General features: G+C 49.0%; 1 protein-coding gene across 1 annotated transcript in view; it reads right to left on the bottom strand.

Annotated features, from left to right (window-relative positions):
* The window catches only part of Arfgef2 (ADP ribosylation factor guanine nucleotide exchange factor 2), a 77,820-nt gene extending 60,461 nt beyond the window's left edge, over nucleotides 1-17,359 (bottom strand). Inside the window, exons 1-3 of the mRNA XM_005074414.4 lie at nucleotides 17,081-17,359; nucleotides 1,400-1,430; nucleotides 723-846 (exon numbers count right to left, since the gene is read on the bottom strand). Of these exons, the coding sequence (XP_005074471.1) occupies nucleotides 723-846; nucleotides 1,400-1,430; nucleotides 17,081-17,201 (276 nt within the window). The 5' untranslated portion in view covers nucleotides 17,202-17,359. The remainder of the gene's footprint in view (nucleotides 1-722; nucleotides 847-1,399; nucleotides 1,431-17,080) is intronic.
* Nucleotides 17,360-18,613: the final 1,254 nt, after the last annotated feature.

Below are 18,613 nucleotides of genomic sequence, written 5' to 3'. Positions count from 1 at the left end.
GGGTTAGATAAACTTGGTTCAAGTGTGTTATTACTGCTGCTGGCTGTGAAATCAATGTTAATGAGCCAACAATACATATTAGGAGGTGTCTTTAAATAGAAACACACAGAAAATGAAGTTATATACTCATCAGTTGGCCCAAACTGGAAACCTGGGGAACCCAAGCCTGCATTTCTTAGGGTTGGCTAGTTCATGCTCACAGTGACTATAGGTCAAACTATCACAAATAATCAGGTGCAGCTGTACCTGTCTCTGCACCTGAGAGTACACATTAATGTCATCAACAATGAGGCTGGGAGCATGTCACGTGCCCATATCAAACACAATCGAGCCGGGCGTTGGTGGCGCACGCCTTTAATCCCAGCACTCAGGAGGCAGAGGCAGGCGGATCACTGTGAGTTCGAGACCAGCCTGGTCTACCGAGCGAGTTCCAGGACAGCCTCCAAAGCCACAGGGAAACCCTGTCTCGAAAAAACCCAAAAAAAAAAAAAAAAAAAAAACCACAATCGACCTACAGATGATATACTTCTGGGGAAATGTGTATTGTAGCCAAGGAGCACAGACCCCACCCTTCCCACCAACACGAGATCTTCACAAAGGAAGATTGGAAGCGCTCTTGTGCCTCCACCTCCCAGGCATCCTCAGTGCCAGAGCAGCATGGCTGCGGGTAAGGGAGAGCCTGTGGCTCTGAAGGGCCCTCGCACCAAGTTGACATATGGTACCTGCAAGCAATCCAGAGATGTGCTGACCACCCGGGGGGACTTGGACTGGCAGGCCAGCTCGAATGGAAGGAAATACTTGTCAGCTTCAATGAAGTTTGCCTTTGGCGGAGCCGCAGCACCAAGCCTGGAAGAACATGAAAGGGTGGAGAGGAAAAATGAAGAAAAAAAAAGGGAAAAGCTCACTTCTCTTTACTTTCCCATTCTGCTTAGCTAAAAGTGCTGCAAGCTCTATCTTGGGGCAATGTGGCTACAAGCTGACTACATGTAACTTGAGAAAGAAACCCCCAGCGTATCGTGTGCAGAAAGCAAGAGCTCTGACTTACAAATGGATTCATGGGCATTGTGAAGTGACTCTGCTACAGTCATGCCAGGGCCATGTTTCTAAACTATGACTTGCTGGCTCCCACCATCGGAATAAGGAACAGGCACCAGAGCAAGCTGTACCTCCACACTAAGGACAAGGCTTCTGTCTCCTTCTCAACTTGACCTTCTTTCACCTCCCTCCAAGTACACAAGCACTGGCCAGTCACCTGCCCAAACCAGGAGTTCCACTGTGTGAGCACTATGCTAGCAGAGAGCTTGCTGCCCCTTTAAATGTAAGAGTAAACGTGCGTGGAAAGGGGTTCCCATGGCCACCACCTGCTGTACTCCCAAAAGGAGGAAGCACTGCTGCTTACCTCTGCTTTTCTATCTCTGCTTTAATTTCATCTGGTGGAAGAAGAAAAAGCACATTAGGAGCATACAACACTTACAGAAAAGAAAGGTAAACCACTGCAAAGAGTATTTCAGACCACGGAATACTCAAATATGCTACAAGTGAAGCAAGGACCCATCACAGCAGCAACTGCTGGCCCATGGGAGTTACTGTGCTAGGTATGAGCTCACTTAACACCCACAGGGCCTGTGGTTGAGCACGACTGTTTTCTCTTGTTTAGAGGAGGTGTACATCTTAGGCACTCCTGACACTCTGCAGTCATCCTGTGCATGCCTCTATCCACTAGGGGACAGCAGCACTTTCCATCTCCTGCAATGTTGTGTTGTAGTTTGTGATAAGGTCTCTCTATGCAGCCAAGGTTAACTGGGAACTCAGGATCCTCCTGCCGCAGCCTGTTGAGTGCTACCAGCAGATACTAGCATGCTCCTCCAGTCCTGAATACCAAGTGGTCCCTGAGCAAACTCCCTCCAATGAGAATGAATGGTTTCAATGAGGAAACACAGACATCGTAAGAATAGAGAATTTCCCCACATTAAGAACTGGGGGAATCTAGCCGGGTAGTGGTGGTGCATGATTTTAATCATAGCACTTGGGAGGCAGAGGTAGGCAGGTCTCTGTGAGTTCAAGGCCAGCCTGGTCGACAGCATGACAGGATAGCCAAGGCTACACAAAGAAATCCTGTCTCAAAAATCCAGAAACAAAACAAAACAAAAACAAAACTGGGAAAGTAAGAATTTGAACCCAGGTCTTGGCTCTGTGGTCTACAATCTACCTTCTCTGAGCAGTTGGTGTATGATAAAATAGTTAACACAAAACATTTAACTATGGAAAAACTATCCACAGGAGACTAGAAACAGGAAAACACTGAAACAAGTAAGGCAAATATCGGAAGTTATCTAAACAGTGGAGTGGTGATGTTTTGTTCTTTTTAAATTATATTTAGTTAGTTAGTTAGTGGAAGGGCAACAGTGTATATGTGAAGATCAGAGAACAACTATTAGTTGTCTGTTCACTACGTCTACCAAGTGGGTCCCTGGGATCGAACTTAGGTCATGAGGCTTGGCAGCAAGCACCTTCACCTGATGAGCCATCACGCTGGTGGCCCCTGTTCTATTTTCTTTTTTTTTTAGATTGATTTTTTTCATATTTTTTCTTTTTCTTTTACATGTATGAGTGTTTTGCCTGCATGTAAATGTCGGGGCACATACATGCTTGATGCCCAAAGAGGTCAGAAGGAGGCAACAAATCCCCGCAACTAGAGTTACGGATTGTTATGAGCTACCATGTGGTGCTGGGAATCAAATCCAGGTCCTCTAGAAGAGCAGCCAGGATCTAAGTTGCTGAGCCATCATTCTAATACCTTTTTTTTTCCTTCACATTTTCTATGATCTAAACACTTTTGAGATTGGTACCATGAAAACAAGAGAATACCCTATCTATACCTCTGACCCCACCCACCAAAATACTGCATGTACTCCTGTATGTTAGCCCCCCCCCAGGCGGAGGTAGTATCAAAGCAGGGGAGGGAGGGAGAGAGGGAGGGAGGGAGAGAAAGGGAGAGGAAGGAAGGACACCAAAGCCACTTTCTACATACTCTCTTGAGAGCCGGCATTCTGGATAAGGGACTGACCATCCTAACAGAACCAAGACACAGTTCTGGAAGTTTGAAGATCCATTTGCTTGGAAAACCAAGGAACTGAACTGGCTAGAGATGGTAATGCTTAACCTTCTGGCTGGCCTGCACATCCTTACTGCATGCCTAGGAAAACATCAGAGAACTGCCCAGATGACTAATACTAAGCCTGTGACTCTTGGGTTTTGAAAGGAACTGTATAGCATAGACCCTATCCTCAGAGGACATGTGTAAGGATTCAGGCATTATGCTGGCCTGTCCCTGTCACCTGGCAGAATACACTCAGGCAGTACCCTGGTCAGCCCAGGGTTCCATGGCTGTGTACTCTGCATGCAGGTGCAAAGGACCCCTTTAAAAGAAAGACTCCTGCCCACTTAGTTCTCTCCCCCATCTTTCCTGCTATTCCCCTGGGGCAAACTGGACTTTTCCTGTCTCCCTCTTCTCCTCTGTCTTCTCACTGTGTCTGTGTCTCTTTGCCTCTTTTCTATTTCCTTCTCCTTCCCTCCCCTTTCTAATAAAACCTCACTTAAGCTGTCTGCCTGGCATGCTTGTCCCCTGCTGTGGTCTCCCTTGTCTGCCACCAAGGGTCCCCTAGAGCATTATGGGGCTCTGCCTCCAACAAAAGATTAGACTGGTCTATAAGATCTAGCTTCCACCAACTTACACTAATACAATGGCTTTGTTTAGGTGACAAGGTCCTCTGACACACCAACACACTCTCTATAGATTCTAGTGTAAGGTTTCCTTCTGGTCATGAGCAGCACTCTCAGGGAAGCTAAGCCCGTGCTAGTTGCAGGTGGTCCCGGGTCTCCAACTATCTGTTTCTGAATGCAAGCTAGAGGTCCACAAATCTCACCAGTGCAGTCATTCACTCTCCATGCAGGGCACCAAAAGCAACAAGGCTAACTTCAGGGCTACACACTTGAAAGTCTATGCAGGTCAGGCAGAAAACATCAAGAGAAACATGGTGGGATAAAATCTTAGGACAGGAGAGGAGCAGCTCCTCAGTCCCCAGTGGCTGGCACTGGTACCTTTAGAGACCCTGATCCAGGGGTGTCAGTTGCTCTGTGGTCAAAATCCAGATTTTACAGGAAAGTTCAGATTGTAACTCAAAGAAGCTTCTACTACTCTATAAATACTATGCCCAGAAAAGACTGATCAACTGGGTGCCCTGGCCATGAGGTTACTGGTTTACAATTTCTCTTTCAAAGAATGGGAAAAGCTCAAAAACAGTACTTCACTGGCTGCAGAAAAACACCTGTAGGTGAGAAAAGTGACTTTAAAGAATACAGCCAGCCATGGTCAGGGGAAAGAAGCTCTCCCCCTCCCCTACCCCTGCCCATCAATGCCTGAGGCAGGTGGTAGAATTGGCCTTGATGTCATAAGATCGAGAGCTGGCCCTGAAGGTGTGGTGTGGGAAGAACTGACCCTGAAGACTTAAGAGCAGGAGAAATGATCCCACTGTGAACTAGTCAGGGCAATGCAGGAGAGCTCACCCTGGTGGTGGGGACAAGGAAGAGCTAGAGGGCTGACCAACCCTGCAACTACCCAGGCCCAGAACCAGGGTAATAAGTTGGTCCACCCCAACATCTACCCCATCTGTGATCTTCTGGAGCACAGAAGGGATGGGTTTCTGCAGATCCAAAACTGCAGGATCTCCATGACACAAGGCAACAACAGGATAACCAAGAGGAGTCCAGTGAGGGCCCAGCATTGAAGGTGTAGCAGAACCCAGGCCTCACACCTGACATGAGCAAGACACACGGGTAGAAGGTTTACTGTGTGACTCGCTGTGTCTGTCACACTGCAGCTTCCATGAGACTGATTTTTCTTTTCTTTTTCCTCTTAAATTTTATTTTATTTTGGGTGGGAGGTTCCAAGGGCAGAGGGCAGATACAAAAGACGGGAAATGAATGGGATGGAGATGCATGATGTGAAAGACAGAAAGAGTAAATTGAAAGAGTTAAACAAAACAACAACAAAGAGTACAGCCAGGTGCACGCCTTTAATCCCATCACTCGGGAGGCAGAGGCAGGAGGATCTCTGTGAGTTCGAGGCCGGGCTGGACCGATAGCCTCCAAAACAATACAGAGAAACCCTGTCTCGTAAAAACCAAAAAAAAAAAAAAAAAAAAAAGAGTACAGCCAGCAACTCTGCTCAAGTTCAGTGTGGCTCAGCTGATGAGAACAAGGGAAGCAGGCCAGAGTCCATGACCAGACTCGGTACAAATCACAGACTAGGAAACAAGAGCCAGAGAGCTTTCCAGGTAGAGGTGGGATGAATCCAGGAGATCAGTCTAGAGAGCCGTATTCATAAGCTCATGTATCCCTAGTTTTCAAAGCATGCACACAGAATCTGTAACTATAAGCAAAAATTAATGTGGTTTTGTTTTCACTAACACAAACCACAAAGGGAAAACAGGCTTTTTTTCCTACTGTGACAGCTCTTCCTGTCAAAAGCTAGTTTACAACCCAGCTGTAGAATCTCCCAATCACCTTTCCCATCAAGACCAAGATAAAAGTACACTCTGGTTTGCCCAGAGTGCTAGGGGAGCCTACGGCCTTCCATATACAGCAAGCACTCTACCACTGGCATATACTCCACAGCAGCAGCACGGGAAACTTCTACTGAAGGGAAAAACAACAACAAAACACCCTGAAATACTGTCCACTGGGCACAATGGCACAGCATGGCATAGATATACAGTGCAATACCTTCGTAGAAGCAGGAAGCTCCAGAGTCTGCCTCCTGTGGGGCAGCTTACACTGGCCATGAGTGTAAAGAGGAAGTCAGGACAGAAGCCAAGATTAGTCAAGAGCTAATCACACAAAGGCCAGTACGTGCTCTGGGACCATGTGCAAATCATCCAAGCAGAGAAGCATTATCAATAGGCTGGCTGCGGTTTTCACAAGCTGGACATGTCCAAGAAACAGCTCTGGTGTCCATGGTTCTAGCTGATTGTTGGGCCCCAAATATACCATGGCTCCAGGTGACTGATGGGCCCTGGATGTACCATGGCTCCAGGTGACTGATGGGCCCTGGATGTACTATGGTTCCAGCTGAGACAGGCCTTGGATATACCATATCATGGTTCTGGCTGAGATGAGCTCTGAGCATATTTAGAGAACACAACTGTTTTCTCAGTAAAAAGAGGGAGAGTAAGGAACCAGGGAAACTGGTTAGTGTGAGATTCAAGCACAGCCAGATGCAAAGCCAAGCATGGACACCTCCCAGCTGAGTCTTGACTTCCTACTGTAAAAACTTTGGATGACAAGAAGCAGCCCCAGACTCTAGAGATTGCAAGAGGACTTGGGTACAGCTAACTGTATGAGCAACCCCAGGAAAGAAGTCTTGCCATGATGGCACACAGCAGGTAGCCAGTGTCACATTAGCTCTTATCTTAAACCAAAAGCCAGTGGGAATGCACAATCTTAGTGCCCTGAAAGAAGAGAACACTCGGGACAGCTGCTGGCTGCACTGACCTGGCACTAGCTAGCGACAGTGCTGTGTACTTTGCAACACACGGTGACAGAACAAGGTTCACTCATGAGCCAGTGTGACACATGTGAAGCCCAGGCCTCTCAATGAGGACCTCTTAGCAGGCCACCTCACCCAGGGCACACACACCCACCCACTTCAGAGGAGGGCAGGGAGGATGACGGGGAGAGAGGACAGCACACAGACTCACCCCTGCACTCCACTACTCCACATGATAATAGCACTGTACTCCCAAAGTGGCAGCCAGCAGCAATAAATGAGCAGGAGGGAGCAAAGGAGGGGGATAGGTCTGGGCTAGGGCAGCTGCAGCTAGAAAGCACAGATTTCCCCGGAGATAGTTTCTGGGTGTTGCCATTACCTACGGAAACAACACCCCATTTGCCAGCAACCTGGCAGCAGCTCACCCTCTTCTTCCCAACAATGACCATCACAATCCTCACATCCAATCCTGCCCAACAAGCACAACATCGGCCAATGCCCTCAGACCTCTGAGCATCTCTTCTAACAGGACAGCCACATAACCTGTTATCCTAATGAGCTCTGCCCCCTTCAAGTGTCTCTCAACCACCTGCTTCTCCACCCCAAATCCACCTACAACGGCTGGCCACACTCTGCATCTTGGCCCTGGGTGGAACTGGGACACTGCAGCTGCCTGCTAGCCTCTGTACATGAGCTCCTCCCTTTCAGCTAGTCCACCTACTCAAATGCTGCCAGCGGACTTTACTGCCAGCCTTCCCACGGCTGACCCTTCAGCAGGACAGCTACCAAAATGAAAGGCATGCAGCAGCCATGGCTCTGACCTCTGGCCTCAATTCTGGCACAATCCCATCCTCTGCTGACCTGTCTCCACCTAAACAGACATCCAACAACAGGCAGGTCTATGATGTTGCCATTACCAGTCTCAGAGAGGGCCCGAATACCTTCAGTCTGTCCCTCCCGTCCTCTTTCTGCATCATGTGTATCATCCTTAGCTCTCCTCAATCTTTCTCGCTAACTGGCATCATGACATCCTTCCCTCACAGCTGGTGTACCTGACTCTCCTGCACAGACAAGTTAGAACATATCACAAGACTTCCTCAGCTTCCTGTTAGCAAGCCGACATAGGGGCCTGCCTGTGTCCACCCTCTGATCCCCTTGTGTGTGGGGGGGGGGTGATGCCTATTGGGGACTTCATGTTCTCAGGACTAGCCACTCTGACCACTTCTCATCACAAGGATCCCATCACCACCACCCGTAACTACCTGACTGCTCTGCACACAGCAGCCAGAGGGACTGTCCTAGAGTATGTGACAGCTAATACTGTCAACTTGACAGGATCTAGAATCACCTAGTAGACAAGCCTCTGAGCATGCTTGTGAGAGACTGCCTTGAGGTAGGAGGACCCCCTTAACTGTGGGCAGCACCATTCTACAGACTGGAGTCCTGGTGGAGAAGAAAGAGACGGAGAGAAAGCTGAGCATCAGCAGCCACTGCTCTCTGCTTCCTGACTGTGGACATCTGAGCAGGGCCTCAGCCCCTGCAACAATCAATGCACTGTGAACAAAACAAGCTTGTCCTTGCAGAAGCTGCTTGCTGCAGCAAGGAGGTGAGCACTGTGGGCAGTGGCTCACACAGTGGAGTCAATGGCCCTCATTTGCCCAACTCTCTCCCACAGAACGAAGCAAGTTCAGAACCCTGACGGCTGCCAAACCTCTATGATCTGACTCTGGTCTCCCCATCTACAACTTTGGATGCCACCCTCCACCCCAACCATATCCCGTGGATCTCCTTACAGCCCCAGGCTTACACGTCACCACTCTAAAGAGGCCTTTCAGCATCACCAACAACCGCCCCCTGGTAGCGCCCTGCTCGGCATCTCTCTAACACCTTTTACACTTCACTCTGGTTTCCTCTTCTCATCCTCTTCAGATCACCCTCGACACTCTATGTGTCAGCTCCTTTACACTGCTTCTCCAGCCAAGTAGAAACCCTCTGACAAGCCTGTCCACAATGCCCATAAGAATGTACAGCAGACAGAAGCAGGCACGCTGTGTGTGCTGAGCACCTGCATAAATTGGCCTTTTCCTTTCCTGCATTATTTAACCTCTCCCACAGTGCACCCCTTTTCAATGCCATTTAGAAATCCCAAGTGTCGTCTACCGTAAAGAAAGAAAACTAAAGCTGTGCATGGCGACACACCTATAATCCCAGCATTCATCGGCTGAGGAAGAACTGTCACAAGTGCCGAGCCAACCACCTCAAAACCAAAGAAAAGAGAAACCTTCCACGGGCCACACCCCCTCCTCCTGACAGCAAGCCGAGCACAGGCTATACCCATCTTTGTCTCCTCGCCTCCCACTCTCGCCTCTGACCACAGCAGTCTGGACTGCACCTGCGGCACTCCACCCAAGCAGCTCAGGAGGCCTTGGGACCTCATGTCTCCAGCCCGAGAGGCACGCTTCCAGTCCCCATCTGACTGGCCTCTCTCAGCACTGGCTTACCAACTCCATGCTCCCAGAACTGTGCTCTGTGTCCGCCCTGTGCCTCTCACCTGTCTCTGCTCCCTGTGCGCTCCACCTCCTCTGCCCAGCAGGGAGAGCTCCAAGTCCTCACACCAGGCCCCATAACACATGCCAGTCTCTAGACCAGGCTTCTTAGGAATCTCAGGCTTATCTATGCAGTGGCTTTCATGTGTCTAACAGGATGAATCTAGATATGGATTTGTATATAGAATGCCCTCCAAAGGGTCAAGCTAGCTTGCTCCCTCCCTCCCTTTTCCCCTTCCTTCCTTCCCTCCTTCCTCCCTCCCTTCCTTTTCTTTCTTTCTCTTATTTATGCCAGGCAAGATTTCTCTGTGTAGTTTTGGAGTCTGTCCTGGAACTCTCTCTGTAGACCAGAACTACCTCTGCCTCCCAAGTGCTGGGATCAAAGGAATGCGCTACCACCAACCACTTGGCATGAGCCAAATTTTAAAGACGTGGTCCCTAGATGGGAGAGCCAATCACTGAGAGGTGATTAGCTCATGAAGATGCTAACTGCATCAACAGATTGATCCACAGGTGAGTTCATGTGGAGTGGGCTATCAAAGGTGGACCTGACTTGATCACTCAGGGGTATGCTCTGAAGGCTGGCTTGTGAGGTGGGCCTTGCGGGAGGGAGTGGATCACTCAGGGGTGTGCTCCTGTAGGCTGGTTTCTTCCTGGTACCTGTTTCTCTCACCAGCTCTGACAAACCACATCCTTCCATCCTGATGCTCTGTCTCATCACAGACCCACAATAATGAAACTAGCCACAACGGTCAGACGCCTCTGAAACCGTGAACCAACTTTTTCCTCCTTTAAATTACTCCTCTGACATATTTGTCACAGCAATGAAACACTGTCTAATGAAAGTCCAAAGGCAGATCTGGGTTGTAGCTCGATGAGCCTCCTCCCTCCCCCTCCCCATATGGTCTTCCCATCTGACAGTTGAGACCACTGAGTCAGCAATCTGGAGCTGGTTGAACAACTCTAGCTCCTAGGCTCTTACCCAACTGTCATCAGCTTCCCTTAGCTCTACTTTTTAGGCAGGCTGACAATGCATTTGCTTAGTTTTGTTTGTGTTGCCATCACCCCAACCCACTTATCCCCTCACCAGCATGATGCTAACTGCCTCTTACTTGATCCCAAGCAATCCTGTCAGCCTTCCTGTAAGATGTGAACACAGTGACCAAAGAGACCTTTGCAGAACACAAGGCTGACTGTGCCAGCACCTTTCCTCTGCTTCAGACTCTTCTGTGTCACCCCCACTGCTTTTGACAACGCTGTGGGACTTCTGACTAGGCTCTCCTACCGCACTCACAAATACACTATGCCTCAGTCACATGGGGCTCTGTCACATAGCCTTTGGTCAGGCTGGTCCTCTACTGAAGAACCTCCCACCCCAACCTCTGTGTCTGTGTCCATCACTCAGACTTCACTCCTCCTTCAGGCCACCTCTCTAGTCAGTGTCCAGGGCTCCTAAAGGGTTGGCTTCTTGCTGGCATGGCCCAGAGGGTGTGACTTTGGCCGCATCACAGCATAGTCCTTGTTTATTTGGCATCATGATCCCAGCTGTGACACCAAAGACATCCCTCTGAATGAGAGTCAGATTGGTCAGGACAACAGCCATGAACAGACTGCTCCCCAGCACTGACAGGGAAGCCTTTACATACCACCACTGAAGGCCTGTTCTCCCCACAAACCATAAAACCTAGAATGCCACACTAACCAAAACTAGCCTGGCAGGAAGAGTCCAAGAGTGAATCAGCAAATATAAAGCTATTTTCTAAGATAACCTCACTGGAAAGAAAGGCAAGCGGTCAGGGTGGGTCCCTTGGGCCTGCAGAGGGCCATGATAAGGAAACCCAGCCTGAGTTATTCAAGACTGCATCCTCAGATGAAGCACAGGTCTGCTTTTCTCCGGAAGGAACAGGCTTGCTGTTTGCCTCAGCACTGCTTTCACTCTCCAGGATTTACAAGTAGAGCAGAGGTCTGGATTCATTGGCTAAACCACACACTTGCTCAGCCAGTCACAGTCCTGAGCTCCACTGAGAGAAGGGTGAGCACCCAGCTCCTCCTCCTTGGCCACCCAAGCCTGAGAAGCAGCAGGTCACCACCAGTCTGTGCCCCTTCTTCACAGCACTAAAGGTGCCAGCTCACTTAAGCCAGGTCAGTAGGGATCCTCATCATCTCAGAAACAAGGCACCAAGAAGCCAGATTAGCTAATCTGTATAAGCAAAGGGTCAGCCTTTCCCACAAATGATGATCTACATTTTGTTATCAACACAACACAATGTTTAGCTGCTGCTGCTATAAGGTGAAACACTACAAAACTTTTCAACACAGAGTAATCTACAGGAAGCTGGAGAGATGGCTCAGCAGTTAAGAGTACATTCTGCTTCTGCAGCAGATCTGAGTTTGGTTCCCAGCACCCATGACAGGCACCTACAACTCTTCTTGCAGGGGATCTGGTACCCTCTTCTAACTTCTTTTTTTATTTTATTATTATTTTGTTTGGTTGGTTGGTTGGTTCGTTTTTTGGGACAGGATTTCTCTGTGGCTTTGGAGGCTGTCCTAGAACTAGCTCTTGTAGACCAGGCTGGTCTGGAACTCAGAGTTCCACTTGCCCTGCCTCCCGAAGTGCTGGGATTAAAGGCATGTGCCACAATGCCCGGCTAAGTAGCTATATATATATATATTTGGTTTTTCGAGACAGGGTTTCTCTGTATTGTTTTGGAGGCTGTCCTGGAACTCGCTATGTAGACCAGGCTGGCCTCGAACTCACAGAGATCAGTCTGCCTCTGCTCCCCCCCCCCATGCTGGGATTAAACGTGCACCACCAACGCCCAGCAAGTAGCAATATTTTTAACACTTTACAAATTCACATTTAAGGTTGTTCCTAACAGGGACAAGAGGGTTTTTGTGTTGTGACTGGGCCTTCACACATGCTAGACAAACACTCAAGCACTGAGCAACATCTCTAGGCCTAAATGCTGACTATTTACACAACCAGGGCTTATAAATATATCTTGTAACCGTCTCTCTTCTGAATGACATTTAAACAACTCAACCAGCAACCAACAAACCCCACCCATGAGCCACCTCTCCTTCGTCCTCTTCACAGTGCAGCCTGGAGAAAGCCTTGCTTGTGCTCACTATGTCCCCACCTCCCACCCACGGCTCCTCCCACCCACGGCTCCTCCCACCCACGGCTCCTCCCACGCCAGTATGCCTTTCACTTGCAGGGTGCCACTCAAATACCTCAACGGATGGCCACTCGTGACCCACTGGATCAAACAGAGAGCAGCATGCCTGACACTGGACTTCACCCTCCACTGGCTACACACATGGGCGCCGCAGCCTCGTTTGTCCACCCACTGTGTCGCTGTGGGCAAACCACGCTCCTTTGTTTCCCACTGCATAGGTACCCAAATCAGTCATTACTCCAGAATCTGTAGGGCAGAGCTCAATGTTGCTCCTGCAGACATCATGAATCAGAAAAAGCTAGCTCAGTCATGCTCATATGAAATCACCTTCCAGTACGACAAAGACATAAAATGCTACGGAAAGAAAAGATCTTCCAGGCCGGGTAGTGGTGGCGCATGGCTTTAATCCCAGCACTCAGGAGGCAGAGACAGGCGGATCTCTGTGAGTTCGAGGCCAGCCTGGTCTACAGAGTGAGTTCCAGGACAGGCTCCAAAGCCACAGAGAAACCCTGTCTCGAAAAAAGAAAAGATCTTCTGCTAGGCGGTAGTGGTGCATGCTTTAAATCCCAGCACTCAGAAGGCAGAGGTAAGAGGTTCTTGGTGAGTTTGAGGCCATCCTGGTCTACAGAGCAAGTTCCAGGACAGTTAGGACTACACAGACAAACCCTATTTCAAAAAGAAAATCTTTTTGACCATTAGTTTTTAAATGTATCTCAGAATTCAGCTACAGAAAACAATCTCTTCATTGAAATGTCAGAGTGTAAGACTATTTCCAAAGACATGTAACTACAAAATATAGATGCTTGTTCTTAGATTTTTATCATGACAGCAACTGCAGAATACTTTGACCCTTTCATAGTACTTTCTGCATATTAAATTATTAACATTATTATTCTATCATACACACACACACACACAGAGACAGAGACAGAGAGAGAATCATTAGGATGATCCAGTTAAACTGTAGACAAATCTTTCCATACTTAATTTAAAAACACTTAAAATTTTTTATGTTTTATGTTTTTTTTTGGGGGGGGGTCAAACTTCCAAACTCCATATAGAGACATCTTGGAGAAAGATGGGCCCTAAGTCAGATCATTATAAAAGGAAGGTTTTAAGAATGGAATTAAGGGGCTGGAGAGATGGCTCAGAGGTTAAGAGCACCGACTACTCTTCCAGAAGTCCTGAGTTCAATTCCCAGCAACCACATGGTGGCTTATAACCATCTACAATTCAATCTGGTGCCCTCTCCTGGTATGTAGGCAGAACACTGTATATGTAATAAATAAATAAATAAATAATAAATCTTAAAAAAAAAAAGAATGGAATTAAATTCCCCAGCTGAGGGCTGGATATTAATGCATATCCAGTCCCCACGAAAGGGACGAGAGCAACAATGTTCTTGGGTGAAGAATTTTCTCACAGGCTCTTGATTTCTCCAGATAGACTTGGAAGGACACCACTCCGATTCATCTATCTATGCATTTGATATTTAGGGAGATGATTCATTGCGGTCACTGCAATCTATTTCCACCCTGATCATCACTGCTTTTAAAAGATACAACTCATCTTCACTGCACTTAACAAGATAACGCTGTAATAAGCACAGCCTTTCCTTTCTGTCATGTAAGCACATATTTTTATTTTATTTGGATGAGTGCTTGTCTACATGTACATATGTATACCATGTGTGTACCTGATGCCCACAGAGAAGAGCGTGTTAGATCCCTTGGCACTAGAGTTACAGACTGTTGTGAGCCACCATGTGGGTACTGGGAATAGAATCCAGGTCTTCTGCAGAAGACACTCCTAACTGCTGAAGCCAGTTATATAGTCCCATAGTTACAATCTTATTTATCTACAAACCAACAGAGCAATAAGTGACTTCTGAAAGAATTCACAGATTCTGTGGAAATAATGGTGTCAGCAAGTGCCTGCTGAGCGCCCACTAACATCATCCTAGGTATAACCCTGACAAACTGTAAACAGCAGGAGATTTGAACCCAGAAGACCTTGAGTTCCAGAATGTTCAGAGCTTCACATGGACATGAGATACAGCCCTGCACCCCCACCCCACTGTAACTGGCAGGAACCTGTCACAGAAACACTTTCTGGTCAGGACTCTTTATCATCCAAGCGCTTCAGCTTTCATTGGTCACTTATGGTTCTTACCAAAGTTAATGACAATCTACACATGATCTTTAAACACATTATACTTGGGGGGGGGGGGGTAGAAGGCAGACCAGCAGTTAAGAGCACTGGCTGTTCTTCTAGATGGCCAGGGATTCAATTCCCAGCACCCACATGGTGACTCACAACTGTCTTGTTCAACTCCAGTTCTAAGGGGTCTGATACCTTCACACAGACATAAATGCAAGCAAAATGCCAATGCACGTAAAATAAAAATAAATCATAAAAAAACAAAGCAAGAGAAAACAATCCTGCTTTAAAAATAAATAGGATATATTATACTTTTTACTCACTTCCTCACTTCAGCCATTTTTCTTTACTTCTTTTTTTGTGTATATATGTGGTACACACTCATGACATGCACGGTCACGTGTGGGAGTGTATACTCATGTGTGTCTACACCTGTGTCCATGGAGGTCCAACGTTGAAGTTGGATGTCTTTCTGATTGCTCTCCACTTATCCCACTGAACCAGAGCTTACCAATTCATCGAGCTAGCAAACTGGTTAGCCCCAAGAACCCCCTGTCCCTGTGCGGGTGCTAAAAGCAGCCACCACACTTGCATGACTTATATACACATGGGTTCTGGGGAGCTGAACTCTGGTCCTCATGCTGCAAACATTTTATCCACTTCCAGTCCCACACATTTCTCTTCTCAAACGGGTTTACTCAGACCAAGACAAGGCCTTGAGATACAGAGTGAAGGAACACCATGTACTGTGTTTTTACTGTTCAGGAATAAAAGCAAGTCTATTCACTAACTATGCATATGGCTACTTTCCTAAATGATAGCTCCCTTAAACCAGCCCTGTGTGAGTTCCCTAATCACTGGTAACAAGGAGCCATCCCTCCAATTTCACATAACCTAGAGTCAGGTTACTTCCTGTTCTTACAAACGTGTGTGTATGTAGGGTGCATGCATGTATGTATGCTCACATGTCTACACACATATGTACAATTCAAATGTGTATTTCTACAACCTGAGTTGGAAAAATCTGAACTTCTAAACAAAAACATGATCCAAGAATATCTAATAATGTATCAATGTTATGGCCCACGGGACAATTTTATAAGTAGGTCCTAGCAATGCGGAAGCTGATGTTAAAATTTCTGAACAAGAAATTAAAACTATGGCAATAATGGAGAACAGGAGGCTCATGCCTAACTCACAAGCTGCTTTTCTAATGCTTACCCAACATTCCTAATAAAACAAAACCCACCTCTCAGCCCTGGTTTCCAAAACAGAAAAGCTTTAAAACTTCAGGTCTCGGTAAATCCCTTCCACAGACTCCAAATTTCACAATAATAACTGCTTCTGGATCATACAGGCAGCAAGCACCTCCTACCAAGAGCAGGACTCTCAAATGCTTCCCACACAAGGCCTGGACTTTCCACAGGAAAGTGCAAAGATCACTTGTGAAGTCTCAAGTGAACTCTCTCCTGTACCAAGTGGAGAAATGTATCTAACAGAAAGGCAGCCTTTCTATTTACTCTATCTGCTAGGAAAACAGTCCCTGTCAGAAGACCCCGACATGGAACTGCACAGGCATCAGGGTGGTGAATTAGCAGGAAGGCAAGTGCAATGTTCTGGTGCTCTCCACCCACAACTTTGTCCTCCTGAAACTCCACATGGTAGGTTCGACTCGCCTTTCAGAACTGGGCTCAAACAACACATTCTCAGGAAGGGTTACTTTCCTGATCGCCTGACCTAAAGCAGACCTCGGGTCCTCCATATCACTTCTTGCTTTTATTCTCACAACAGTATTTATTAGTATCGTTTTGTCTGCTCTACCAGAATGCAAGATCCACAGAAGTGGGATTCCAATTCTCCTTCATGGCCATGTCCCTACTGCCTGGTACACTAGCACTTGATAAAAGAGAGGAGACTGACGTTGGTGTCAACTACCAAGCTTTTATCTAGTTAGTAGCTAGAAATGTCCCTCTTTTCGTAATCCATGGATCCACTCAACACGCAAATATTTACTGAGCAACTACTGTGTGCCAAGCATTGTCACAGGTGCACAGGATACCGCATTGAACAAATCAGACAAGTATCTTTGCTGGGCAGAACCTTTATTTTAGGGACCCGCCCTAAAACGAGTAGATGTCTTGCACACTGTCCAGTGCCTGGAACATAGATCACCCGACATGCCTTCGAGGTGAAGAGCTGTCAGAGCCCAAGTGTTCTCCAGTGGGACATTTTCAAACCAAGCCTCCGGGGTTCCTCAGCACCAACTGGGCAGCTCTCTCACCTGCCCTGCTCGCTCACGCGGGAGAACCCCAACCAGCACGGTCCAGGGAAAGGAAAAACTTAAGCGCACAGGAGGCTACAGCTTCTGAGGAGTTGGCGATGGTTGAGGGGAGGAACCAGGAAATAGGACAAGAAGTCGTGGCAAGGCCCTAGGCAAGGAGGCTGGAGAACCAGCTTTGGCTGTCACCAAGTTGCCAGGTGACCTTGGGCCAGTCTCGGCCGCCCCAACACCAGCTCCCCCGGGGGCAGGAGGCGGAAGAAGCCAGGAGGGTGGGATTCGGGTTGGGGGAAGCGGAGGCCAGCAGACCCGGAGGGTAACGGCCGGCGTGGGGAGGCCGGCGCGGGCCAGGCCGGGGCGGCTCACTCACCGAGCGCCACCTGGCAGGCCCTACGCAGCTGTGAGTGCTGGGGCCGCTTCACCTCCTTGTCGGCTAGGATCTTCTCCAGGGCCCGGGACACGAACATGCTCTTGGTCTGGCTTTCCTGCATGGCCCCGGCCGGCAGGGGCCGGCAGCCCCGCGGGCCGACGGCGCGAGCGGGCAGGAGAGCGAGGCTGAGGGCCCGGCGTCCCGGCCGGCACCGGCCGCGTCCGTGCGCGCCGCCCTGTCAGGAAGAGACGCCCCGGCCCCACGGCGCCGCCATGTTGGAGCGCGTCACGTGACCACGTGACTCCGTGGTGCCGCTGCGTCTACCGAGCGTCGGTCGACCCTGTGACCCCAGGGGCGGGGGGGGGCCGCCAGGGGGCGGGGCCACAAGGAGGGTGTGGCCCTGCGGGGGCGTGGCGGATGAGGCTGTGGTGGGCGTGGTCTGTGCGGTTGGGGCGGGGCCTACGCAGGTGGGGCTGGGTGGATGACCAGCCTTGGGATGGGAGTCGGGCATGCCCAAGGCGGATACGCGGGCCAGGTAGGGGAAGTGATGGCCACAGGTGAAGACCGCGAGGGAGAAGAAAAAGGAGGCGAAAGGCTGTAAAAGTGGGCAGTCCTGAAGGTGAGAGGAGGGAAGGGGCAGGTGACAAAGGGCATGAGGAGACAGATAAGCTGAGGAAGAGAAAGAGGGAAGAGTAGAACGCGGCAAAAAGAATTATAGTGGGAGTGATAACGCAGGCGGAGAGGGCAGAGGAGGGAAAGGAGTGAGAGAGCTGACAGAAAGTGGGGGCAGTGAGGAGAAAGGAAAAGCCCGGGCACTGAGGACAGGAAGAGGGTGAGGAGGGGGCTCAGGGAAGTGAGAGTGGGTGCTGAGGATGAAGCCGGGAGGTGGGGGGAGGCAGGAAGGGAGGGGGCAGGACAGAGCCAAAGGAACCGGAAAGAAGGCAGAGAGAGAAAGTGGAGGAAGACGGCCCTGGGGGGTGAAGGGGAGCAGGGGGGAAATCCAGAAAGAAGGCTCAGGCAGAGAGGAAAGAAGAAAGGGTGTGGGGAGAGAGGGGGAGAGGTGAGGGAAGGTCAGGTGTAGTCATAGTGTCTCCACCCTTCAGGATTCGCATCCCTGTCAGCCAGCCACACCTGTCCTGGACCAGCCTTACAACAGCCACACTGCCCTGTTGCCACAGGGGGGACGGCTCCTGCAGGGCAATTGGGGGGGTGGGATCTTCAGCTTGGTTTTTGTTTGTTTGCTTGTCTGATTGTTTTTACAAGGGGTCTTTGTAGCCTTGGCTAGCCTGAAACTCATTATCTACATCAGACTGGCCTCGCTTTTGCAGGAATCCTATGTCTCTGCGAGAGCTAATAGGCAAACAGCACCATAATCACCTTGGTTATGGAGTCTGCTTACTTGCCTGCTTGCTTTTGGTTTTTTGTTTTGATACATGCCTCACTGTGTATCCCAGGCTGACCTAGAACTCAATGTCCCCTGCTCAGTTGGGATTGTAGAGTATGCCACCACTAAGTGCTCGTCTATGGTGCAGC

The sequence above is a fragment of the Mesocricetus auratus genome, unplaced genomic scaffold (genome assembly GCF_017639785.1).
Source record: "Mesocricetus auratus isolate SY011 unplaced genomic scaffold, BCM_Maur_2.0 Super-Scaffold_100028, whole genome shotgun sequence".
Lineage (NCBI taxonomy): Eukaryota > Metazoa > Chordata > Mammalia > Rodentia > Cricetidae > Mesocricetus > Mesocricetus auratus.
Note: the sequence above shows the minus strand (reverse complement) of the source record. Positions and strands in the feature narration are given on the sequence as shown.